This window comes from Phocoena sinus, chromosome X (assembly GCF_008692025.1).
Source record: "Phocoena sinus isolate mPhoSin1 chromosome X, mPhoSin1.pri, whole genome shotgun sequence".
Taxonomy (NCBI): domain Eukaryota; kingdom Metazoa; phylum Chordata; class Mammalia; order Artiodactyla; family Phocoenidae; genus Phocoena; species Phocoena sinus.
Genome location: NC_045784.1, coordinates 5,994,170 through 6,021,873, shown reverse-complemented (window position 1 = coordinate 6,021,873; position 27,704 = coordinate 5,994,170). Strand labels below are relative to the sequence as shown.

The following is a 27,704-nucleotide window of genomic DNA, read 5'->3' as shown; positions in this document are numbered from 1 at the left end:
CCTTATTGAAATATAATTTACATACCATAAAATTCACTCATCTTAAGTTTGTTAGCCAGTGATTTTTAGTATTTACCATAAAGTCGTGCAAGTATCCTTTATACAGTTTTAGAATCCTCCAGGAGCCTCCCTGGCTTACTGGGAGAATTTTAAGGTAGAAATAAAGTGTTTTGGGGTCTCGTTTTATCACTCACGTTTCATTCCCTTTTTTTATTCAACAAATGTTTGTTGAGCACCTGCTCTGTGTCAGGCACTGTGCTAGGCACTGAGGTAACAAGTAAAAGACAAAAATGTCAGCTCTTGTGGAAAACACACACACACACGGATTCACTGTGATTGGGGGCGAGAGGAAACAGTAAACAAGATTAATACATAAAACACTCTCATATACTAGGGTAGAGAGTGATAACTGACAGTGTGAAAAATAAAGAATAGACACAGGAGCTGTGGGGAAGGGGGTGTTTTTGTTTTTTCCTATTTCAGGGAGGGCGGCCACAGAAGAGATGCTGTATAAAGGAGTGAAGGGCTGGCCTTGCACCATCTGAAGGAAGAGCCTTCCAGTTCCAGGGCGGAGCCTGAGGGTGGAGGAGAGAAGGGTGCAGACTGCAAGGAAGGAGGGGCTGGGCATGCTGGGTGTCCAGGGTCACGGTACGGAGCGCCAGTGCAGTATTCCCGCTCAGAGGGCACTGCACTGAGTGGAGAGAGCCAGACAGAGGAAGACGAGCGCTCTACGTTGTCGTTCATATGTGGATCTAAAAAGCACAGCAAACCAGTGATGCAACAGCGGTAACGAAAGGTGACAGTAACGTGGACAGAGGCAGAAGTCAGCTGTCCGGGGAGCATATGTGGAAAGGTGACTCTGATAGGCTTTGGGGACTTACCCGTGGCCTGTAGGGAATGACTCCAGGGTCTTTGGTCAGGAACTGCTGAGAGATTGGTGTTGCCAGCGACTAAAACAGAGATGACTGAGACGAGGGTGTTTCAGGCGCAGACTCTTTTCTTCCTTTGGGGAGGCACATATTTCCAGAAGAGTAATCCTTGCCCAGCCAGTATGACTGCTGTGTTTTAGGGCCTTTCCTACACACGGGCTTTTCTGAGGGGTGGATGTACCCCGGTGAAGGACCCTGGACGTGCTGGAAACACGAGTAATCAAAGGAGCAGCTGAAGACACAAAAATAACTTTGTTTCTACCTTAAAATTTTCCCGGCAGGGCACGGAGGATCTTAATGGGGTAGCGGAATCCTTCTAAAATGGATAGTGGTGGTGGTCACACCCTTAGGGAACACTAGAAATCACTGCTTGCACGCTTGAGTGAACTGTATGGTATATAAATTCTAGTTCAGTAAGATTGTTACATTTTCTTCCCCCAGCAAGCACTTTTGTATATTTGTAAAGGCGGTGGAGTAAGATGGGAAGTGATGAGGGGGACCGACCTGGCAGTGTCTTCAGCCGTCAGGCAGGTCTGTCATCCCCTCGCCCCCAGCCCCATTCTGTGATGCATCTTCCCGGAGACCACCAGAGGATCTATGATGACCAGCGCACACACGCTTTTGGTTTGCAGAGCACAAGGACTGAAGTCTGGAATGCGCCTTGCCTTGAGACGTATGGAAGGTTGCATGTGCGGTGTGGTTTGTAAAAGCAAATAGCACCACATTTTAACGGTCACTGCAGCGCTTCCAAAAGCGGTGCATTTTCATTTAATTAATGCCCGCCGTGCTCCGGAACCAACTGACACTGTACCAGTTGTACGTCTTCTAGTGGTTTAAAATTACTTTAAGAAAGAAATAGTGCTTCCAAAATAGTTGTCTGTGCAAAGGGGAGGCCATTTTCTAGTGCATTTGAATTTGCACATGGGACCAGACTTGATCATTTAAGGCTGGCTCAAGGGAAGGGGCAAGGATCTTTTCCATCTTCCACGAACACCTCTGAAAATAAAAGCAAAATTAAATAGGACGATAAAAAAACTTGGTAAAGTGGGCGTCATGTAGTTTAGTTAGGCCTGCTGCCTGGTATTCATCCTGATTCTCACAGAAAAGCCAAAATTCCTGTCTTTCTCTTCTTTAGGGTTACTTTTAAATACAAAATTACTAGTCTGTGGTTTGCCCGAATAGATTGGTTACTCAGTTAATTTCCCTTTAACTCTTTCTTTTTTTTTTTTTTTTTTTTTTTTGCGGTACACGGGCCTCTCACTGTTGTGGCCTCTTCCGTTGCGGAGCACAGGCTCCGGACGCGCAGGCTCAGCGGCCATGGCTCACGGGCCCAGCCGCTCTGCGGCATGTGGGATCTTCCCAGACCGGGGCACGAACCCGTGTCCCCTGCATCGGCAGGCGGACTCTCAACCACTGCGCCACCAGGGAAGCCCTCCCTTTAACTCTTATATCACCCTATAACTTAATCCTAACCCCTTAGAATACTTATTTTCTATAAGAAAATTCTGAGTTGTTCATAGATTGGTAAGTCAGTTTCAGGCTTTTTCTTTTCCAGGTGAATACCGTTTCTGGATATTTTTATCGCTAACCCCTGCCAATGCCCCTCCCCAAGGTTGAGGTGATTTTCTGTATTTACTTATTTAAATGCTCTATACTGTCTTTCTCCCTGGTACTTGAGAAGGAAAGTTGGCTACAACCTTAAAAACTGAAATTACATAGATAATTTAATAGACTAATGTATAATGTCCCTTTCTACTTTTTGTCTCTTAATGGAGAAAATGGAAATGGTAACCCTTCCACATGGTGAGTTGCCTTCCTAGGCTACTCGTGGGATGAAGCGCTCGCTTTTCTGGGCACCAAGCTTGCCAGACCCTAGGGTCTTGGAACCTTTTCCATCCCGTGGCGTGGGGAGTGAACCCTAGGAAGCATCGGGAGACAGATGTAGATACGTGTGGAATCACAGGGGCGTTTGCACGTGGGACTCCTGACGCGGGAGATGACCTGCCAGGGACGTGATCCCCAGACGCCCGTGCAAGTTAAGGCTCCGCATGGAAGCAGTTTACAGAGGCAAGGATCCAGGACACCGGGTGGGCAGGGGCGGGGGTGAGAGGGAAAGGTGACCGGGTGGGCAGGGGCGGGGGTGAGAGGGGAAGGTGACCGGGAAGGGAAGGCGGAGCACAAAGGCACGTTCTCACGCTAGTTGCCACTGTGGGCAGCCCTTCGCCCTCTGGGGAACTGGGGCGTTGCAGGCGGGCTGCTCCCGGGCGTCTGTGTCCTGCACACGCACAGAGCCTGCTCTGGGTGCAGACAGAGGCGCGGGTGTTTACAAGCTGAGCGGACGTGCCCTGAAATAGCACAGGACAGGGGACAGGGGTGGCACCGCGAGAGCGTCTGCTGTCTACCTCTTGGTTTACTCAATATCTACAAGATTCCCGTTACAGACGTGTCTAATGTGTTTTGAATTATGGTTTAAAACAAAGATATGAATAGTTGGACGGACGCAATTCGGCAAGATCATGAAAGGAGCCCCCGTGTTCCCGAATGTGGGACAGACGTAATAGTAAGTGGAGACAGACAGGCCTTTCCAGGCTTGCTTTCTTCCCTCCCGAATCTGCCATCACCCTTCCCAACATCAGATCCGTTTCACACTGTCGTCCGCTTCTTTGACGAAGCAGCCCCAGACTGCTGACCCACAGAGCGCCCCAAAGTGGCGGGCATCAATTTAGGGTGACACTCTTGCCAGCAGAAAACATACTTTGGTATGCACTGGTCTTGAACGTTTTCTCGATCATGTTGATATTTATGGACGGGGCAGAAAATGTGCATATACTGCGTGCTTGGTATTGGAAATATACGTTACTAGTACTACTTCCTGTTACAAGTGACTGCTTACAAGTTGACTGAATTTGGGAAATAAAGGGCTACAGAGACTTCTGTGTGTCGACATCAGCAGTAGAAGCAGGAAGACGGATGGTTTTGTGCCTTATGTTAAGCAAAGCCCAGCTTCACTTTTTTGCGTGTTGCCAAAACCACGCAGACGTTGGTCTGGATGTTTGAGGTTAGTCCCTATCCATTTAACACTGAATTAATGTGCTTTTAGGAGATCTTACAAAGAAAAATTTTAAAGTCCACCTTCCGTCATCATTAACCTAATACGTCTTCTCATGTACATAATACAGTTACTATATTCACTTCCAAATTCAGAGTTCTCCATCCATCTTTCCCCCCTCATTTCCCCACGTGTACAGGGTACATTAAAAAGCAGAAGAAAAGCAGACGTTGTTTTACCAGCGTACAAGCATCACACGGGATGTTATTCCACGCATACATTACGGAGTGTTAGGAAAGTGAGAACAGACTCCACTGTGGTCATAAAGTTCCCTGTCGCTCCACAGGGACCCATGACTTTCTACGCAGCTGCTCCGCGTGCCATTTCCACTGGACAACACTGTGCTGAGCACGTGTCCTGAAACTATGCAATAGCTGGGAATGTGCCTGCCGTGCAGCTTCCGCAGCGTCCCTAAGCTGTTGTGTGTCTAGGTACTGCAGGGGGATTTCTTTCTTCTCCTTCCCTTCCCTTTCCCTTTCCCTTTCCCTTCCCTTCCCTTCCTTCCCTTCCCTTTCCCTTTCCCTTCCCTTCCCTTCCTTCCCTTCCCTTCCTTCCCTTCCCTTTCCCTTTCCCTTTCCCTTCCCTTCCCTTCCTTCCCTTCCCTTTCCCCTCCCCTCCCCTCCCCTCCCCTCCCTTCCCTTTCCCCTTCCCTTCCCTTTCTTTCTTTCTTCCTTCCTTTCTTTCCTGTCTTTCTGTCTCTCTTTTCTTTTTCTTTTTTGTTGTTAATGAGGGAAGTAAAATTATTCCAACTGCTGTGTCTGGAAAGAAAACAGTTTAAGTATCAGAACTAACCTACGAATTAGCTGGAGAACATGTGACTGGTTATATCATTGCTTTAAAAATCTAACTGCCCTTGATCACCGCCCCACACCTAAGAGGCAGTCCTCTGATGCATTTCAAATGGGAAGTCTGTTCCCTGGACATCGTTTGAGGAACTCAAATAAGTAATAAAATTAACATTCATGCTCTCAAAGCATATCTCGTTCCTCTCTCTGTGTCTATGTATATATACGTATATGTATATTCCTTCATGATTGTGTATTTATAAAGGTCTTTTTTTACGGAAGTAGAGTTGATTTACAATATTGTGTTAGTTTCAGGGGTACAGCACAGTGATTCAGTTATAAGTATATATGTTTTCAGATTATTTTCTCTTGTAGGTCATTACAAGACATTGAGTTTAGCTCCCCGTGCTGCACAGTAGGTCCTGCTGTTTATTTTATATACAGTATATGCATCTGCTAGTCCCAAACTCCTGGTTGACCCCTCCCCGCCTTTCCCCTTTGGTACCCATAAGTTTGTTTTCTGTCTGTGAGTCTGTCTCTGTCGATGGACTCATTTGTGCCACATTTTCGATTCCACGTGCAAGTGGTATCCTATGATGCTTGCCTTCCTCTGTCTGACTTACTTCACTGAGGACGACCTTCTAAAGGTCTCTCTCTTTACTGCCATTTGCACCCCACTCTGCAGTTGCGCTAACGCGCGGCTGGGTCTCCGTGTTCAACCAACAGGATCGTCTGGACACGTGGAGGCGCCTGCCTCACAATAAGTGATGGGCTTTCTCCTGGGATGGCAGGAAGGGCTCCTTTCCCATGAGAGCTCACATCAGTGTGATAATAGCCTGCCTTTCTGCAGGGGTGACAAGTGATTTCATTTGGCACTTTACCCATCGTAGGGCGTAAAGCTGTTCCACCGTGTGTGTTACTTTGTCACAAAAGGGTCAGAGATGCAACCGTAAATCTATCTGCTGAAACCCGAAGCTTCCATCTTCCTTTGCCAAAAGCACTACACATATGATCGTTAATAAAAGGAACTATTTTTTCTCCAAGGCTGAAGTTCGTTATTCCTGCTAAACGTCGAAGATATCTTTGCCCTGGAAATCATGCAAACTGTAAAAGGAGCTGATACGGGCTTCCTATTGCATTTATCTTTGAAAGTGTACTTGCTGCCTGCTTTGTGAGTTGTGTTTCTGCAGATAATGGGGATGGTTGCACAGAGGGAGTGGATGAAGCAGAAAGAGGAGTGAGATGGGAGAGAAATGCTCTCGTTTAAGCTTCAGAGGGGGAGGGGTCAGGGGAGCTCTGGTCTTGTGATGTGCCTCTGACCTTCTCCCCCTACACTCCTGAACTAGAGAATTAAACTCTCTGATCCTCAGTTTCCTCATCTGCAAAATGGGAACAAAAGGCCAACATTAAAAGAACAAAGCACAACCATATGCGTGTAAGATTGGAAATAAGCTGTGCTTATGTCCAGTTCCCAGAGACTAAATGGTGTCATTGCTCTGGACAGACTCTAGCTCCGGGGTTGACCGTCCATGGCCTGTGGTCCATGTTTGGCCTGCCTCCTGTTTCTGCAGATAGCGTTTCACTAGCACAGAGCCGTGCTCATTTGTTTCCATAGTATCTGCAACTCCTTTCAAGCTACGACAGCAGAGTGGATTAGTTGCAACAGAGACTGTCTGGTCTGCAAAGCCTTGATATTCACTGTCTGCCCCTTTACAGAAAAAGGCTTTCAATCCCTGTGCTAGACTATAATGGGCACTTTCCCCAGCAAAGGGCTTCACAGGTTGACTTTCTGTAGAGACAGTGGCCCATCGTTATGTTGATGTTGATGTTGATGACACATAACAGATGTAGAGATGTGGCCTCAAACCCCTCTTTCTCCCCTCATTGTCATTCTCACGCCTGGCTCTGCCACCAGTTATGTGAGTGACCTCAGGCAGGTCACTCTACCTATCCAACCCTTAAGATCCTTACCAGTTTTTTTTTTTTTAAAGTTCATAAATATAAAATCCCTTAGAGCTTTATCATAATGTGGAATTTCTATATGCATATGATTTTTTCCACAAGCTTCCAACTGCATTTCAATGTTTTAACAGAATTAAAACATTATGTAAACTGAAAGAAAAGATTTTGTATGTTTCAACAAAGTGAATATACTTGATTTCACACTGCAGGGAACCATTTCACAAGGCAGTGAATGACAGCAATCTGGGAATTTGTTGGGACTGAATGAAATCCTTCAGATTAGACAAACAGGACAGACTCTCTCATCTGAAGTCTTCAGTGACTAGACAGATAAATGAGTAGCTCGTTTACAGAGGATAACTGGGGTGATCACCTCTGCTATTTCCCTTTGGCTTCAAAAATTTAAAAAGTAGTTATCTGGGGGAAGAAAGAGATTGGGGGTGTCTCACGTTGGTAATGGGAGTACGCCACCTGGGTATTGTGAGTACTCAAGTGGGCCTTACTTTTAAGAAAATGTGAAGCAAATATTACTAATTCATTTATTTGAAAGCACTGCTTCCTAATGCCATTGTCATAAATTACGTTGTTTCATATTTTATCATGTTTCATAAACTAGATGATGTTATTCTGAATTGTGATCACATCTAAGGTATGAGAAATTTTTCCAGGGCAGTAAGAAATGATACCATGAATGAAGTAGATTAGGGAAATGATGAAATACCGAATACTATTTGCCTTCCTTAAACCTGGAATTTCTTTAGAAAAGGCGGTGACTTTGAGCTTGTCCTACGAACCTAGACTCTCTGGAAGGTTCACATAACTACTTATTTCCAGCATATAGACATCCAGGTGCATCACTGAAAACATGAATGGCTGTAATCACCTTTACACGTTGTAATTTTTCTCTTACTCTGAAGCGATGCTGAGCTTGCCAGCCAGCTTTCTGTAAGAAAGGTCTGCAGTAACCTGTCGTAGGTTAAGGATTGACTCATACCGCAGAGGTTGATCTTAAGGGCCTTGGAGAATACCAAAGTAGGAGAAAATCACGGTGAAATTCTGCTGGTGTGTGGAGGAAAGCACATGTAACTGTTTTGAATAGGGTGACATCTGGTCGACCTGCAGTAGGTAACGACTCTCGGGGCGGGGGGCGGGTAGGGAGGGAGGCGTTTAGGCTAAACCGGTGGAAAAGCTTCAGTAGCTCTCGGTTTTCATCTCCACGTAATCAGATGGGAACCAGTGTGGCCAGAGTAGCAGGCTCAGGTGGGGACAGGAAAGGAGGTTTGGGAGGTTATGTGTGGGAAGGATGCACGGGACTCTGGGGAGGCTGCCAGCACTTTGACTCTAAGTGAGACTGGAGGCCATCGAGAGCTTCCAAGCTGAAGAGCCTCAACTTGTGTTGTAAAGAACCACCAGCTGCTGTACTGGGAAAGGCTCGGAGGCCTTTGCCGTCATCAGGGAGCAAAGACAAAGGCTTGGCACACGGTGTTATTCTGGTGGAAACAGTAAGATTCCAGATAGGTTTCTGAAGGAACTGCTAGCCCAAGGAATGAAAGCGGAAGAAGTATACGACCTCGAGGTTTGGTGCGGGAGCAGCGGGAAAGAGGAATTTGTGTTTCCTGAGATGGGGCGTCTGTGGTGGGCAGCAGGGGCTGGGAGGGACGGGGACTTTGGTCTTGGGCACGGTCCTTTCAAGCTGCCTCAGACCTCCAAGTGTAGCTGATGCAAAGACCCTTTAGTGCTTGAATCCAAGTTCAGGGGTTTTAAAGCTGTGACTGGTGAGATCTCTAGAGATTGGGTATAGATGCCAAGAGGCCCCCGAGTTCAGAGGCCAGATGCTCCCCCGCTTAGTGGCGGTGGGATGGGGAGGCCAGGAAGGGGGAGGCTGAGGAGGGTCAGGGGACCAGAGGGACAGCCAGTGGGGAGCGGAGGCAGGCGGAGACCACGATGCAAGGTGAAAGCAGCGAGGCGTGTGGCGTCTCCACGGGGGTGACCAGCGTGGGGCTCCCAGGGACTCCGCAGAACCAGCAGAGCGAGGAAGGCCGTGCTTCCTGAGCCCGTGATAACAGGACCCAGCACTCCCCTGCTCGCCGGAGGCAGGGGCTGTTTGCACCTTTGCTTGGCCGCCACCAGGTGCAGGACTGTTCAGCTTCTGACCTGTGGATCATCCACTTCAGAGTCGCGTGTGTGCTTTACATAAAAGTGTGTATTTCACATAAAACACGAATATATATTGAACGTGGATGTATCGATGGGCCGCACTTGCTGAACCAGCATACCTCAGTATAAGTCTTGGGCGCTCCCAGAGGGTTCCTCACGGTGACCGTCTGAGAACCACCTTGGTCAGGCATGTCAGGTAACGTGCTTTGGATGAGCCATCAGCCTAGGAGAGCAACTACAAAGCTTTTAAAAATGACACAGCCCACCACCCCTCCAAAACTTATCTTACAGAAGAGCAACAGATTTTTAAAAAAATAATTCATGCTTCCATCATCCCCGAAACACAAACCATCCCAAGGGTAAAACCATGGCTATTTTCCGCCAGTCTTCTTCGTTTATATGGAGTTAGATAGCGCTTCTTTGCCCCTCTGATGCAGATGGTATTAGAATTAGAATTATTGACAGCATTTTTCTGGGCAGGCGTCTTAAAACAAAACCATCTGTAAATCATTTGTGGTGAGCGGCTGGCTCAATTTGTGGCAAAAAAATGAAGGAAAGACCCTCAGCTTTACACGTACTTAGTCATCTTCATATATAGATTTCAAATGGAGGTTTGTAGAGAAATCATTCCAGAACCTAATCTCCCTCCTGACAGCTGAGACGGTTTTGGCTTATGCGACAAACTAGAAATGGTGAAATTATAAAAATGTTACCCGTCTGTCACCCACTTTGTAATGTGGCGAAAAAATACACTTTTTGTTTTTGCTGATGTTTTCACGTCACTCTTAACTTTTGATTCAAGGATCTAAAGCTCCAGGACGGCTCGGATGAAAACAGTTACTCGAATGAGCTGGTCCTAGATTTCTGTCTTTTCTTTTCAGAATTTTCAAAGGCATTTCAACTTTGCTGACCTATTTAATGCCAACCAACCTGAATGGAATTTGACCGTGTTTTACAGAACTTTATCCATTTCGGTACAGTGAAGATTTGGCTGGGTTGTAGCGGTATGGAAATGCCTAGATTACAAATATGGCCCAAACACATTGCCCTTACTGTTCTATAGGTTGTTTTTCAGTTTGAAGCTTAAGAAGGGGATCTTCCTTAGTGCTTATCTTCAGCTCTTCTCCACATCAAGGGCAGTCTTCCTGCATCGACCCTGTAGTCATCACATGTACAGAGGCGATGCTTTTGTGGTCATCCTGGGCCCTTATGTCTTTCTCCTGGGATTTCAGATCCATCTGCACCACCGGCCCCAGCCAACCTCCGGCTTGCAAACTCCACCATCAACAGTGACGGAAGCGTGACGGTGACGATCGTTTGGGATCTCCCCGAGGAACCAGACATCCCAGTGCATCACTACAAAGTCTTCTGGAGCTGGACGGTCAGCGGCAAGTCACTTGTGCCAACGAAGAAGAAGAGGAGAAAGACCACGGGTGGGGTGAGTGAGAACCAGGGGGAAGAGGCCCATCTCCTCGCAGTGGTGTTTGAACTCAGGCACCTGGTCTGAGCGTGGCCTCTGATGAGCCACAAGAGGGACGGATGAGGGACAGGTTCCCATCCCTCCCCTTTGAACGAGGAAGTTCAGAAAACAGAGGACCACGCCAGCCGTTCAGCCGTGCATATTTCAGGTGACAACAGTTGAGTTTAGTCTGTTGACTTACTCATATCCAAATGGCTGGCACCACTCCGGAAATCAGAGGAACAAAAATGTCTCCATCTTAACCTGTCTAGCCATTGAAAACGAGACAATTCAAAATGTCCTCGACATTTAGGTCTCTTTTTTTCTAAAGAGATCCTTGTAAACTGAAGAGTAAATGTTCACGGCTTTATCTGTTGTGTATCGTAAGGGGCTCCCATCTATAATCTAATCAGTGCAACAGCAGACAGTTTAGAAAATGCATGTTTGACAATATGCTTTTCTTATTGATTAAAAGAACTTGGAATGGCTTATTTTCCACACACCAAGAAATACAATCTTCACTGAACTGTTTTATGCAATGAGATCTCTATAACACTGAACCTTTTGCATCATATGAAATGCTTAATGCATAAAAATGAGTGTTTGGTGTCCTTTTAGTACACATTCCTTTATCTCATTGTTATAAAACTTAACACCTTTTCCCCTAATTCGTAAGGTTGAATTCCGTAAATAAATAAATGTTTGAAAGTGCTTTAGAAGGACACCAAGACTTTTTTTTTTTTTTTGCACTGAAGATTCCAATATCTGTGCCATTGAGGAATTATAAAACATGTCTCCACAGGTCCATATCACCGATATTTAGCTGTGATACTGTTTTGGTTTTATTTTCAAGAAACATTCTGACAGTTCCAGCTTTTATTTTGTAGGACTTTGCAACAAGTGACCATTGGTAATGTGTGCTTATCTCATAGAAAGTGCTGAAAGAGATAAAGTTGTGCAGTCACAGGGATAGAAAGCAAAAAGTGATGTGATGAAATGCCAACAGCCCCATGCCCCTGACATGCCCTTAATAACCAAACAGCATCAAGGATTAGTAGGGAAGTTTGCAATTTATTTCCAGTATATGTCAATTAGATAAATAAAAAATGAACTGCGGGGCTTCCCTGGTGGCGTAGTGGTTGAGAGTCCGCCTGCCGATGCAGGGGACACGGGATCGTGCCCCGGTCCGGGAAGATCCCACGTGCCGCGGAGTGGCTGGGCCCGTGAGCCATGGCCGCTGAGCCTGCGCGTCCGGAGCCTGTGCTCCGCAAACGGGAGAGGCCACAGCAGTGAGAGGCCCGCATACTGCAAAAAAAAAAAAAAAAAAAAAAAAAAACTTTGAATTTAATTATAATTGTTAACAGACCTAGAGTAGCCTTAATCATAGGTCACTATCTTACGAGTGACGTGTTTTTCTGGATCCACAAGAGGCAAGCTGTAGGTCATGTGACTCATTAAAGTTCTCAATATTAAAATTTGACCAACGGAGAATTACGATCAGGAACTGGAAACGTGTTGAAAAACATGAGAAATTGTGAAATTTTCTTCTTGGGCATCAATGTCTTTTCATTTCCTAAGAGTCCATCCTAATATCCGTGAAAACTAAGAGGAGTGGGGATGTTCAAGGAAATGCTCTTTCAAAAGTGAATTCTATTTTCCTTGTTTGAAGGTAATAGTTCAGGAAGAGTGATACAGAACATAACAAGAAACCCTAACTAAAAAGAATTGGGAATCGGTAGTTCATAGACATACTGTAGGTAAAAGGCAGAAAGGGCACGAAGAGGCACGGTTAATACCACGGTGGGTGTGGCTGAGAGGCGGCCCAGCCTCACCTGGGAACAGGGACCACGGTCCAGAGCCTGCCTCTCAGCCCCCGCTTCTGGAAGTGCAGTCCTTTCAGCCGTCCAGAGCCGCCCTGCTGGAAGGTGGCCGAGTTCTGATGACTGATCCCTCAAAAGCCTGAATCACGTAAAGGTGCCGAACTATTAATTTACAGGGAGCGTTGTGCTCACGGTCTGAAACGCCCCTGGAAGTCGTGTTCTCTCCCTGAAAAGAGATCTCACATGACCCAAAATGGTGCGGAGAATTCCGACAGGTCATTGAGGTATTGAAACAAGGGATGGGCTTATGTGATTCAGTATTTGACAATTTCAGATGATGATACCTTCATGTGGCACGGTGCACGTATACAACTGGCCTGCTCTTTGTGGGAAAGCACGTGCTGCTTACCGACGGCCTGATATCTGGTGTCGCATTCGTGATGGACTCATTTTTCCCTTCACAGATGTTAATACCACCAATTAGACCATTTAGGGCCATGTGATATCACATGTACTATATTTTGATGAATGTTTGAATTCTAAGACAACAACCTTATTTCTCTTAATTCCTAGTACTTGTAAGGGGCTTTATTATTATACCTGCAAGCCATAAAAAAGTGCTTTAAGCATTTTGTCAGGTTGATTTTTCTTACAACTTTTGGTGGAAATTTACTCATACAAGATTTAGGATAAAATCAGAGAAAGACAGGGAATGCCAATTCGTAATCTTTATAGCTTTCTTCTCTCTGTAAGGTGGTATCTAGTAAGGAGTGAGGGGACAGAATTATTCATTTTCCTGCTACTGAAAAGCATCCAATAATGGGATTAGGAATACAATTTCCAAAAAAACGTGTTTGTGCCTTTTGTATGACATTTATTTTGATCCGCGGTAAAAGCGGATTTTCATATGCTAAAGATGTAGAACGATTTGTGATCTTAGATAGTCCGGGCAGACATCAGAGACGAGCTGGTGTGCTTCACAAGGACACAGCAGCTGTGCAGGGAAGCTCAGAGGCAGGGCGGCTTGTAACAGAATCTGTGTGTTCCCTCCACCTGCAGTCTCAGAATTCTGTGACCCTGGAGCCACTGCAGCCCGACTGCGACTACACAGTAGAGCTGCAGGCTGTCACCTACTGGGGCCAGACGCGCCTCAAGAGCGCCAAGGTCTCCCTCCAGTTCACGTCCACACACGCCGTCCACAGAAGTAAGTGCTTCGAGTTCCTTTTTCTTATTTGCAGTCTTTACATGGAGAGTCTTCATACCCGTATACACGTAAATATGCCCTTTGAACTATGATGTGTACAAATTTTACCTTTGAGTTTTTCTTAGGATTTTTATCCTAAGTTTTATGTGCAACATTTTGGCGTCATAATGAAAGTTTAAGAACATAGGATGTCTCATTCGAACAAATGTTTATACTTCCATGATTGGGGATCCTTGTGCATATGCGTACTTGTTTTTAAGGAGGGTCCGCACAGTTAAACTGTTAGAAACTGTTGCTTCCCTCCTAAAAAAAATGCGACGTGCCCTTTTTTCTTTTCTACTGGTTTTACAGTGGTCACAATTACTGCAAAAGGCTACCGAATTCTCCACTGGGGGCAGTGACTAAATCATTCCCATACCCGCTTCCTTGTTGCCAGTGGTTCTAAACTAGTCTGTTTGCCATGAACTGAGCAAAGCAAGGGGAGAGTCTCATGAGACACTCACCTCTGAGCTGGAAAATGCCTTACGTGGTGTTTCCGGCTTTGCTCGGAGGTGGGGACTGGTGAGAAGAGCTGTGGGGAAGCTCCTGGCCAGGGATCTGGGGACGGGCAGATAGAAGGCGAGCCCGAGAGAGGCTGCCAGGGGTCTCCGCGGGTCCTGCTTCCCCAGGCTCGCAGGGTCCCGTGGGATCTGCCTTTCATCCCGGCACGGGGCCTGGTCAGACACGGAAGGTGTGACAAGCTTGTTGAATTTAGGAAAGGCAATGCTGGCTCCGCAGTGTTAAGACGCAGGGATTGCCCATAATTATCTTCTACCACCTGGGAAACAATAGGATCCAAACGAGCAGGTCCATTTGAAATGATGCTTTCAAAATAGTTCTAGAAACAGAGCTTCCTACCTACTTGAGAAGTAGTCCTTTTGGAGATTACATGGATTTGGAAAGTCTACTATTGCTAAGTATAAGTTTGCATACAATACAACTTCTACATAAAAATTCTCATGGAAACATCTCTATGTGTTTAGTAACTTCACTGATTTTTTTATCAATATTTTTTATTGAAGAAGAGTTGATTTACAATGTTAATTTCTGCTGTACAGCGAAGTGACTCAGTTATGCACACACACATACACACACACACACACACACACACACACACACACACACACACATATATATTCTTTTCCATTATGGTTTATCCCAGGAGATTGAATATAGTGCCCTGTGCTCTGCAGGAGGACCTTGTTGTTTATCCATTCTCTATGTAATCGTTTGCATCTACTAACGCCAGACTCCCACTCCATCCCTCCCCCAACGCCCTCTGCCTTGGCAACCACAACTGTGTTCTCTATGTCCGTGAGTCTGTTTCTGTTTCATAGATAGGTTCATCTGTGTCATATTTTAGGTTGCACATGTAAGTGATATCATAAGATATTTGTCTTTCTCTTTCTGACTGACTTCGCTTAGTATGATCATGTCTAGGTCTATCGATGTTGCTGCAAACGGCATTATTTCATTCTTTTTGATGGGTGAGTAGCATTCCATTGTATATATGTACCACATCTTCTTTTTATCCATTCCTCCATCGGTGGGCATTTAGGTTGTTTCCATGTCTTGGCTGTGCTGTGCTGTGACGGTGCTGCTGTGAACATAGGGGTGCATGTATCCTTTTTGGATCTTTTTTTTTCTTTGCGGTACGCGGGCCTCTCACTGCCGTGGCCTCTCCCGTTGCGGAGCACAGGCTCCGGACGCGCAGGCTCAGCGGCCACGGCTCACAGGCCCAGCCGCTCCGTGGCATGTGGGATCTTCCCGGACCGGGGCACGAACCCATGTCCCCTGCATTGGGAGGTGGACTCTCAACCACTGCGCCACCAGGGGAGCCCTTTTTTTGATCTTTAAAATTTTTATTTTATATTGGAGTATAGTTGATTAACAATGTTGTGTTAGTTTCAGGCGTACAGCAAAGTGATTTAGTTATACATATATATACCCGTATCTATTCTTTTTCAAATTCTTTTCCCATTTAGGTTATTACAGACTACTGAGCAGAGTTCCCTGCACTATACATAGTCCTTGTTGGTTAAAACCAGCATTACACAATTCAGTTTTAACGGCATTAATTTGTGTGCCTGATTTCAGCCTGACTGTTCTTAGGGAGGTCCAATCTTACAATTTGTAAATAGGCCCAATATGTCCGTTATATGATTATGAATCAGTTTCAAGAGTAATTTTAGAGTCAGATTTAGTGATATCTATGACAGCACTTGTGGAGCACGTGACATGTTAAAGGCAAGATGTTATGCATTAGAGACAGCTTTCAGCTGAGAGGAAGAATGAGGCGTGAGTCAGTACTAGTGTTATAGGTGTGATGAAACAGGGCCAGAAAATCCTTATGTTCATTGGACAGTGTATACCATACGTGTAAGGTCTCGATAGCTTAGTTATAGGTGCGATGAAACAGGGCCAGAAAATCCTTCTGTTCGTTGGACAATGTATACCACACGTGTAGGGTCTCAATAGCTTAGTTGCTTGAAGTCATTTTTTCTTTAGCCTGGCTGCACATTATGGTCAACCAGAGAGTTGTTTGTAAAAACGCTAGTGGTAGGGCACCATGCCCAGAGATTCTAATTCAATGGTGGCAGGAGGTGGGAGGGTTGGGGGAAGATGCCTCTGAATTTCTTTTTCTTTTCTTTTCTTTCTTTTTTAATTCTACTGAAGTATAGTTGGTTTACCATATTGTGTTTCATTTCTGGTGTACAGCAAAGTGACTCAGTTATACATATATATTCTTTTTCATGTCCTTTCCCATTATGGTTTATCACAGGATATTGAATATAGTTCCCTGTACTATAGGGTAGGACCTTGTTTTCTATCCATCCTATATATAATGGATTGCATCTGCTAATCCCTGACTCCCAATCCACCCCTCCCGGACCTCTGCTCCCCCTTGGCAACCGCAAGTCTATTCTCTATGTCTGCCAGTCTGTTTTTGTTTCCTAGATAGGTTCATGTGAGTCATATTTTAGATTCTGCATACAGGTGATATCACTTGGTATTTCTCTTTCTGACTTCACTTAGTATGATAATCTCTAGGTCCCTCCATGTTGCTGCAAGTAGCATTATTTCATTCCTTTTTATGGCCGAGTAGTATTCCACTGTATATATGCACCACATCTTCTTTATCCTTTCATCTGTTGGTGGACACTTAGGTTGCTTCCATGTCCTGGCTATTGTAAACATAGCTGCAATGAACATTTTGGTACATGACTCTTTCTGAATTATGGTTTTCTCAGGGTATATACCCAGTAGTGGGATTGCTGGATCACATGGCAACTCTTAGTTTTCCGAGGAACCTCCATACTGTTTTCCATAGTGGCTGCAACTTACATTTGCACCATTCATTGATTTCTTTAATGCAGTCCTCCATTCACTCATCAAACTGTGTCTAATGATGGGAACAATTACTACCTTATACCAGTGTACACTGTATTATAGTATAAAGATATGTACACCGTAGGATATATACTATATAGACTGTACGTTATATAGTATATGCGTACCATGTATTTATATGTGTATGTGTGTTCTGTATATACGCACATGCGTACATATACATGTGCAAACACACTCATACACACACATTACTGCAGCACTGGACACATTTCCATCTCTGCCTTCAAAGCGCCTACTGTTGAATTTGGGAGAGAAACATGTCAACATGATTACACAGAGACCAGTCCGTCGCACACAGAGCTGCAGGGAAGCACGGCGCAGACGGACAGACGTGGCGGTGGGAACCAAGAGCACAGCGCTCCTCCCGGGTCCTGAAGAATGGGTACTCTGTGGGACACGGTGTCACCCCACACAAGCGCAGAGTTGGAAGAGAGCATCGTTTGTGCAGAGAATCAGTTTGGGGGTGGGGAGTAGAGGGGGGGGTCAGTTCCCTCCCTGGGAGACGTCAGTGACTCCCGTGGGTGTCATAACCATCCACGTGCGAAGGCCACCCTGTGTCTCCCACCTGATGCTCCCTGAAAGCAGAGGTACGTGTTCAGCTGCCTGCTCGGCACGTCCACTGGGATGGCTAACAGGTACTTCGAATGTAACATCCCCGAAACCAAGCTCCTCACTTCCCTCTCACACCCGTCCCTCTCCCAGGCTCTCCTGCCCCAAAAGTTCCCACCGTTCCCCCTTTTGTTCAAGCCATCCATAGAGGTCATTCATCATGCTTTGCTTTTCTTTCTCTTCAGAAATCCAGTTCATTAGAAAGTCCTTTTGACTCTAATTTCAGATTCTGTGTGGGATCTGTCCAATTCTTGCCCTTGTTCAGCCCACTGTCACCTTTCTTATAAAATAATCTAATTAATATTTGTCTCCACTCTTTCTTAAATGTCCATTTTGTAGACAGCTGCCAAAATATTCTTTAGAAAATATTAACCATATCACAGATTACTCTCCTGAGTTCCACTCTCAAGACTGTCACCTACATCTGCTCTTTGCAAGTCTCCACAGATCTCATCCTCTATTGCTTTCCCATGTTTTCCTCCCCAAATGTCTTCTCAAACCAAAATCCTTTAAACTTCTGCTTCTCCTAAGACCCATTTTTTTTTTTTTCTCTATTGGTGGTGGGGATTTCCTCTATTGTGTAAAATAAGTTTGCCTTTTAGTCTCCTGGCTTTTCCAGTAAACAACATTCCTTCCCCATTAGAGACTGGTATGGGATTGCAAACTCCCATAATTTAATATGTGTTTCTGCCCACAACCAAGAACAAGGAGAGGAAAACCCAGCCTTGGCTTGCCATTGTTGAAGTCACGTCATCGAGAATCTCTTCATGGTCCAGCCCACAGACACAACTGTTACAGACTCTGGGTCTCCAGAGCACATCTAGGGCTTTCTCCTTCTTCCTGGGGCATCTCCCCACACACACCTGGTGAGATCCTCTTTAATTAGCTCCCTCTCCCTTCCTCTCAGGTATGATTACAAACCCTTCTCTCTCACTTTAAGCCATTAGGCATCACGTAGACTGAATTCTTCCCTCTCAGTGAGCCACTCAGATCCCCCCAGATACAAACACATCTGTCCTTCACCCCTGAGTGTCTTCCCCTGTCCTCTGGAATCTCCGGTGGAAGTGTCCTTCCTTTTGCACACGACAGATTCCAGTCTGTGGGGTCTAGACCTATCCCTTGGAAAGTACATCCGCTCAACTAAGGTCTCATCTAGGTCAGAGAACAGGGACTGTCCGCCTGGGTGCCCACAGCAGCCGTCAGAGCCCACGTGCTCCAGAAGCCTAGGCGTGGCCTGTAGCACTGCTTCCGGAGCTCCAGAAGCCTAGGCATAGCCCGTAGCACTGCTTCCGGAACTCCTGTGAAAGCAAACCAGTCAGTTGTTCCCGCTCTTACCTGCGCACACAACCAACTCCTGTTCCCGCAAGACGCTGGTGCTGAGTGTTACGGTAACTTTCTAATCATCTTGTACGATGAGGTAACGTTTTACCTGACCAATAAGGAGATGTGACAGTTAACCTACCAAAGGCCACTTTATGCTAGGATTAACTGATGCCTGTCATGCGGATTCAGAAAAATAAAAAAAAGTGACGGTGCAAAGCACCTGTCATAATACATGTTATTTGGGTGTCGGCGTCGCCGACAGAAGAGACTGGTTTTACAAAGGATGAGGCAGGATATAGCTGAATACGTGTCAGGATGTTCTTTATAACCCAATGTTGATATATAATCTCGTAAACACTAGAAGTAAGGAATAACTACAACTCTATAGTATAAACGAGGGAAATTATATTTTATAGGAATGAGTGTAGTAAATGTCAGCATGTAAATTATTTTTTGAACTATATTTTTCCAGGTCTGCGGGGTGCCAGGTGTATTAATGATAAATATTTCGATGCAAGCAAAGCCTGAATGTTCATACAGTTTTATAAAAGGGTCCCTTGAAGGAGGAAAGACATAATACTATCTTTAATGGAAATGTAACTTGCTTTTTTGGAGGTAGGAGGAGTATTTCCAGGGTTGACAGATTCCAAATGTTTTTTGTAGTTGCCTCATGCAACTGGAATATACTTCCAGCTCTCCAAAATAAAAATGGAGTGGAGAGAAAATACTCTGAATCTCTCAATCTGAAAAGTTAATCAGAGTTTTGACATCTGGAGAAATAGCATAGTCACTCAATTCTTTTAACTTTTAGGACTATTAAAGAGTATAAATAAATCAGACCTCATACCTCTTCAGAATGTGAAGGAATGAATTTTATTCCATTTTTGTCTCCTGCTGAAAGTGGAGGACACACTCCGAGTCAAGAACATCCTCCCAGGACTGAACTATCACATCTGTCCCTACATGGGGGATGGGGCATGTCCATGCGTGTCTGTGCTGGAAATATTCAATAAAGCAGCAAAGATTCAATCTTGAGATATATACATATATGTGTGTGTATATATATATATATATTTCACACGTTCTTACGTCTGTAATGAGAAATGAATGTTTCCATGGCATATAAAAGACAGCAGGAAGACAGAATTCACAGAGAGATTAAACACGGTTTTCTACACTGTCTCGGTAGTCTGCTGGCGACTTGTTCCCATCACAGGTTCTTAAAGGAATTAGAAGCGTAAATGGGCTTGTGAAAATCTGAAGCCTTTAATTCTTTAAAAGAAACATGCTTTAGGTATAAGCAGCGGGATTCTTTAACCGCCTGGTGGTGTCTAGAAAGGGATGCGTTTGGGGGCGGGGCCTTGTGAGGGCTCCGCGTCCCAGGCCCTCCTCTGGGCTCCAGGCTCGCTGTGCTGGCTTCTGCAGGCTGGGAAGCAGCGCCTCCTGCTATCCGGTCTCTGCACGTTCCTGGCCCCCAGAACGCCCACCTCCACCTGCGAGCGGAGGACGGAGGTTTGCCATCAGCGGCCAGTAGTTTAATCAGCACGCCCGTGTGATGACGCCTCTGTAAAAATCCAGGAAGACCGGGTTCAGAGAGCTTCCGCGGAGGTGAACGCATGCTGGGGGAGGGGCTCCCTTAGACCCTCAGACGTGGAAGCTCCGCCCCCTTTCCCCACACCCTGCCGTGTGCATCACTTCCATCTGCCTCTTCCTGACTTAGATCCTTCTTTTCCCACTCACTTTTCATATAGCCAAATCAAATCTTATGCTTAGGCATGATTAACTTTGAAGACAGATGTTCTTGTTTACATGAGCTAAATATGGGCTTACATGACAAGCAATATTGATGTGAACATTTCTATACAAGTTTTTCTACGTTATAGATCCTCATCCCTAGAACAGTCTTTTTTGTTACTGTTGTCTGTGGTTGTGCGTTTGTTTCTTTTTTTAAATTGAAGTATAGTTGATTTACAATGTTGTGTTAGTTTCAGGTGTACAGCACAGTGATTCAGTTATACACATGCACGTATTCTTGTTCAGATTTATTCCATTATAGGTTATTACAAAATATTGAGTATATTTCCCTCTGCTATACAGCAGGTCCTTGTTGGTTATCTCTTCTATATAGAGTAGTGTGTATATTTTAATCTCAAACTCCTAATTTATCCTTCTGCTTCCCCCCTTTCCCCTGTGGTAACCATAAGTTTGTTCTCTATGTCTGTGAGTATGTTTCTGTTCTGTAGATAAGTTCATTTCTGTCGTATTTTAGATTCCACATCTAAGTGATACCATATGATATTTGTCTTTCTCCGTCTGACTTACTTCACTCAGTATGATAATCTCTAGGTGCATCCATGTGGCTGCAAATGGCATTATTTCATTCTTTTTGATGGCTGCATAGTATTCCACTGTATATATGTACTGCATCTTTATCCATTCCTCTGTCGATGGACACTTAGGTTGCTGGGTTATATCCTTTTATTATAAACGGGTAATCTATCAAGTAAAATTTTTCTCTGAGTCCTGTGAATTGCTCTTACAAGTTATTTGAATCTGAGGAAGGGGTCTCTGGAACCCCCCATCTATAGCAGGTCATCAGAAGCACTGCTGCCAACCTGGACTCGTGACTCGCATCTGAAGCGGGTGGGGGGCGCAGTCCTGCAGCACTGAGCCCTCACCCTGGGGGATCTGATGCTGTCTGCAGGTAGAAACTGTCAGAACTGAGTTGAACTGTAGGACACCCCGCTGGGGCCTGAGAATTGGTGGTATGGGGAACCCCTCATACACACACTGCTATTGGGTGCAGAATCCTTAACCTAATAAATGTCAGAGTTATCCAAACATTCATTTGAATTATTTAAACTAAAATGTAAGTACCAACTAATGTAACTATCCCATTCCTTTTAATCAGATCCATTGCGTGGATGGTTTGACAGGCACACCCCGGTAAGGAGAAGTACACACTCGATGTACTTTTTCTTCTGGGTCCTCAGTTTTCCTTTCCTTCTCCTGATTCACCGCAGGTCAGCATTGCTCTGCCTTCATCCTCATCTCTCCCTCTTCCTCCCACCTTCTCAAGAATGCAGACCTCACAGCTCTATTGGAAAAGTTTTGATAACACATTTCTGACTGCTTTATAATCAATACAGCTTAAGCTGTTATCTCTCAAAGGGCTACTTGGAATTCTGAAAGCAGAAAAGTCTTGTCTCCAAGGACGGAATTTCTAAATGTACAACTTCTAAAATCAGTGAACTGGTAAAGGAGAGATCTGAGGGCAGGAATTTTTGGTATACTTCCTGCTAAGCCGTATAAATTCTCATCTGGCTCTCTAAAGATGGAGGAACGTAACATGCTGGTACTTCTGTGAAAAGCTACCTATACTGTTTTCATGAAATGGTATTTTAATATTACTTCATTTACTTCATAACCGCAGAGAAGTCTGTCTATCGTGAGAAATACTACTTCCACCTGTTACTGAAATCAGAGCATCTTTCCGGGCTGGTGAATGTATGTTGATTCCCAATTTAAGTTCGGGGGATCCCGTGTAATGTATACAGTCTACTTTTAGGTAGGCATTCCAGCGTGTGATGAAGGGGGAGGTGTCATCAACTTCAGCTGGAAGGAACGTGTAGTCACATTACATTTTACTTTAAAAGTCAGGCACTAAATACGGATGAATAGCAGAGTGAAATCAAATACACTGGGATTACTATCGGGTTACAGATTTATTTTTAACAAGTAAATCAGAATGTTGTGCTTTGTGGTAGAAGAACAACTTGGGAAAACTAGAAAAAGTGTGATGCAAATACAGCCTCCGTTTCAAAGACGACGGCCCACGCGCCTCCTGGAAATCGGAGCTCCGTTCTATCAGGACAACCAGCTACAAGTGAAGGTGTACTGGAAGAAGACCGAAGGTGGGTACATGCTTCTGTTCATTTGTTGTTGTTCTTCCTAAGTTTCAGTTTATATTGGAGGCGAGTTGATTAACAGTGTTCTGTTAGTTTCAGGTGTACAGCAAAGTGATTCAGTTGTACACATACACGCGTGTATTCTTTTTCAAATTCTTTTCCCATTTAGGTTATGACAGAGTACTGAGCAGAGTTCCCTGTGCTACACAGCAGGTCCTTATTAGTTATCGATTTTATATACAGTAGTGTGTATATGTCAATCCCAATCTCCCAGTTTATCCCTCCCGGCCACCCTTCCCCTTTGGTAACCATAAGTTTGTTTTCTAAGTCTGTGAGTCTGTTTTTGCCTTGTAAATAAGTTCATTTGTGTCGTTTTTTTTAAGATTCTGCACATAAGTGACATCATATGGTATTTGTCTTTCTCTGTCTGATTTACTTCACTTAGTATGATCATCTCCATGTCCATCCACGTTGCTGCAAATGGCATTATTTCATTCTTTTTTATGGCTGAGTAGTATTCCATTGTATATGTGTACCACATCTTCTTTATCCATTCATCTGTCGATGGACACTTAGGTTGCTTCCATGTCCTGGCTATTGTAAATAGAGCTGCAATGAACATTGTGATACATGACTCTTTTTGAATTATGGTTTTCTCAGGGTATATGCCCAGGAGTGGGATTGCTGGGTTGTATGGTAGTTCTATTTTTAGTTTTTTAAGGAACCTCCATACTGTTCTCCATAGTGGCTGTATCAATTTACATTCCCACCAGCAGTGCAGGAGGGTTCCCTTTTCTCCACACCCTCTCCAGCATTTATTGTTTGTAGACTTTTTGATGATGGCCATTCTGACTGGGGGGTGTGGTGATACTTCATTGTAGTTTTGATTTGCATTTGTCTGATAATTAGCAATGTTGAGCATCTTTTCATGTGCCTCTTGGCCATCTGTATGTCTTTGGAGAACTGTCTATTTAGGTTTTCTGCCCATTTTTTTCACTGGGTTGTTTGTTTTCATGATATTGAGCTGCGTGAATTGTCTGTATATTTTAGAGATTAATGCCTCGTCAGTCACATCGTTTGCAAATATTTTCTTCCATTCCGTAGGTTGTCTTTTCATTTTGTTTACGGTTTCCTTTACTGTGCAAAAGCTTTTAAGTTTAATTAGGTCCCATTTGTTTATTTTTGTTTTTATTTTCATTAATCTAGGAGGTGGATCAAAATGATTTTGCTGGGATTTATGTCAGAGAGTGTTCTGCCTATGTTTTCCTCTAAGAGTTTTATATTTGTTGTTTGCATTGAAGAGCGCTGTGATGTAAGGGTGCTTGTGCAAACATCACCGTCGAGCCACACTATTGATATTAAGGAAACGGTAGCTGAACAAAACACATGCTTTTTAAAAAATCATTATTAAATACCTTGCTCTTCTGAAGTCTGAATGGGTTGCCTCTGATTCCCAGGAATCTGTATCACATACTGAAATCTTCTGCTTACATTTGATCATTTCAGGGATATTAACCTGTCTTCATGTCTTTCCTAAGAAGGTTGATCTTGTGTCCCAAACACTTGAGACAGTCATTATTTTGCACTGTAAATTCTTGTTCTAAATTAGAAGACCTATAATGCAAATAATTTGGAAAATAGAATAAAAGAGCCGATTCTCTTCTCAATATCATTTCATAGAAATAGCATTTTACTGGATTTTCTTTCAGAAGTCTCCTATACCTCTGTTTCTCACTCAGTTGTTTTATATGTATATGTGTGTGTTTGTAAGGCACATTTTCATAAAATACTAATCTGCTTTCTATATTGTTGGTATTTTTAATAACATTTTAAAATGGCTGCCTTGATGGATCTTATGCCATAATGATTCCACTATAGTCAAACATTTAGCTGCCTTCAGAATTTCCGTCTTATAATCAATACTGCAGTGAACAGTCACCCTTAGAATAGATTCTTTTTTCTCTTTATCTTCGGGATAAATTCCTTTTGTTTCTTTGTTTTCTGTACTCTTAGAATATTTATTTTGCATTATTGAAATAGTATTTTTAGTTACTTGACGTACATTTTTATCACTTTTGTGCATTTTAAGACATAAACTCTATTTTAAGCAAAAAACAATAGATTGTTTCAAGAATGCAGTTTTTAAAATTCTTCTTATTTTTCTGAAGTGCTATTTTACTCAGGGTATCGGCTCACGAGCCATTGGGGATATTGGTGTTGGAGCTCTTCTTGTTCCAGAATTTTCTTCCAAGCTGCTGAAATTCATTCTCTAGCTAAAATAACATTACCAATCATGTTAATGTTTTATTACTATCATATGTTAATTTAAATTTTATTTATTGAATATTATTAACTTATGTTAATATATCCATATTATGACATTTAATGATAGTTTTAAGTTAATATTAAATTGTAAAATTTATTTGATCTATTGTACAGTCAAGCCCTCCACATCAGTGGGTTCTGTATCTGCGAATTCAACCAACTGTGGATTGTGTACTATGTTTAAGATTGGCAGTTGGTTGAATCCAAGCATGCAGAACCCACAGATACGAAGGGCTAACTGTGGGACTCGAGCAGCCTGGAATTTGGTATCCAGGGTGTGGATCCAATCCCCACTCTCCAGTGGGTACCAAAGGATGAGTGTATTTATCAATTTCAAATTAGAATTGTATGTCAATATGACATATTAAGAAAACAACATATTAATATAATACTGAAAATGTACACATCTCATGTAAGGAAATGAAAATGTACACACAGGGGAGGTGCAAACATCTTAAACACAGAATAGTAACCACCATTTCCTGACTTCTAAAATTGAAGATTTGTTTTCCGTGTATTTGAATGTATACAGATGGAATCATACAGTTTGCATTACTCTTCTCACAGTGAACACTGCATGTGGGAAACCTGTCCGTCCTGTTGCAGGAAGCCGTGATTCATCCATTTATATCACTGCATAGTCGTCCCTGGTACAGCAGTTGACGGAGATTTGGTTTGTTCAGATCCTTTCAGCAGTTGATGGAGATTTGGTTTGTTCCAGGGATGGGCTATTCAGAATGGCCCTGCTGTGAAGAGCCTATGACATGTCTGTTGATGCACGTGTACCTATTCCCCCACAGAGGGTGGGATTCTTAGACCATAGAGGATGATGACCTTTAGAAGATACTGAGAATTTCCAAAGTGGCTGGACCAATGCACTTTCCCACCAGGAGGGTAAGATGGTTCCCACTGCCCCACATGCTTTCCCCCATGAGGCATGTTCTGTCTTTCTCAGTTGAGCCTTTCCGGTACGTGTGACGTGATGGCTCAGTGCCGTTTGAATTTGCATTTTTCTGGTCATCCAGGCGTTGAACACCTTTTCATAAGTTTACTGGCAATGGAGTTCCTGTTTTTCAAAGCACTTTTCAACTGTTTAGCCAGCCTGTCCTGCAAGAGTCCTTTATATGTGGAGTATATGAGTCATCTGCTGGTTTCATCTTAGTATTTTCTACTTTTATTTTTCTCACATTCTTAATAGTTCTTACTTTTAGAGATTATCAGTTCATCATTTTGTTTCCTTGAGGCTTACCGCTCTTTGTGTCCTGTTTAAGAAATCTTTGCTTATGCCAGGGTCACAAAGATACTCTCCTTATCTCCTAGGAGTTATACTGTTTCATCTTTCTCTAGCTTTTACCCAGATTTGATTATTGTTGTAAGCAGCTAGTGTAGGGCATCAGTGTCCTTTCATTTTTCTTTCCCTCTTTTTTTCCCCAAAACAAAGAACTTTTTATTGAAGTATTAGTTGATTTACAATGTTGTGTTACTTTCAGGTATACAGCAGAGTGATTCAGTATTACATATATATATGTCTATTCTTTTTCACATTCTTTTCCATTATAGGTTATTAGAATATATTGAATATAGTTCCCTGTGCTATAAGGTAGGACGTTGTTGTTTATCTACTTTATATACAGTCATTTGTATCTGCTAATCCCAAACTCCTAATTTATCCCTCCCCCACCCCCTTTGCCCTCTGGTAATCATAAGTTTCTTTTCTAAGTCTGTGAGTCTGTTTCTTTTTGTAAGTAATTTTATTTTTATAATTTTTTTACATTCACATATAAGTGACATGATATTTGTCTTTCTCTGTCTGACCTACTTCACTTAGTATGACAATCTCTAGGTCCATCCGTGTTGCTGCAAATGGCATTGCTTCATTCTTTTTTATGGCTGAGTAATATTCCATTGTATATTTGTACCACATCTTCTTTATCCATTCATCTGTTGATGGACACTTAGGTGGCTTCCATGTCTTGGCTAGTGTAAGTAGTGCTGCTACGAACACAGGGGTGCATGTATCTTTTTAAATTATAGTTTTGTCTGGATATATGCCCAGGACTGGGATTGCTGGATCATATGGTAGTGCTATTTTTAGTTTTTTGAGGAAACTCCATACTGTTTTCCATAGTGGCTGCACCAGTTTCCATTCCCACCAACAGTGCAGGAGGACTTACTTTTCTCCACATCCTCTCCAGCATTTATTATTTGTAGACTTTTTAATGATCGCCATTCTGACTGGTGTGAGGTGGTACGTCACTGTAGTTTTGATTTGCGTTTCTCTAATAATTAGCGATAATGAGCACCTTTTAATGTGCCTGTTGACCATCTGTATGTCTTCTTTGGAGAAATGTCTATTTAGGTCTTCTGCCCATTTTTGGATTGGATTGTTTTCTTGTTATTAAACTCTACGAGCTGTTTGTATATTTTGGAAATTAAACCCTTGTTGATTGCATCATTTGCAAATATTTTCTCCCATTGCATAGGGTATCTTTTTATTTGGTTTATGGTTTCCTTTCTGTGCAAAAGCTTGTAATTTTGAATAGGTCCCATCTGTTTATTTTTGCTTTTATTTCTATTGCCTTGGGAGACTGACGTAAGAAAACGTTTGTACGATTTATGTAAGGGAGTATTTTGCCAATACTCTATCCTAGGAGTTTTATGGTG

At 43.5% G+C, this 27,704-nt stretch overlaps 1 protein-coding gene across 4 annotated transcripts in view; it reads left to right on the top strand.

Moving 5' to 3' along the window:
- The window catches only part of ANOS1 (anosmin 1), a 192,237-nt gene that overhangs the window by 149,614 nt on the left and 14,919 nt on the right, over positions 1-27,704 (top strand). The window contains exons 7-10 of one of the 4 annotated variants that reach the window (XM_032619050.1): positions 10,175-10,380; positions 13,281-13,425; positions 17,073-17,462; positions 22,575-22,721. In XM_032619050.1, the coding sequence (XP_032474941.1) occupies positions 10,175-10,380; positions 13,281-13,425; positions 17,073-17,462; positions 22,575-22,721 (888 nt within the window). Of the gene's footprint in view, positions 1-10,174; positions 10,381-13,280; positions 13,426-17,072; positions 17,463-18,640; positions 19,836-22,574; positions 22,722-27,704 lie in introns of those variants that run through there. The other 3 variants (XM_032619053.1, XM_032619052.1, XM_032619051.1) reach the window with 3 other exon arrangements.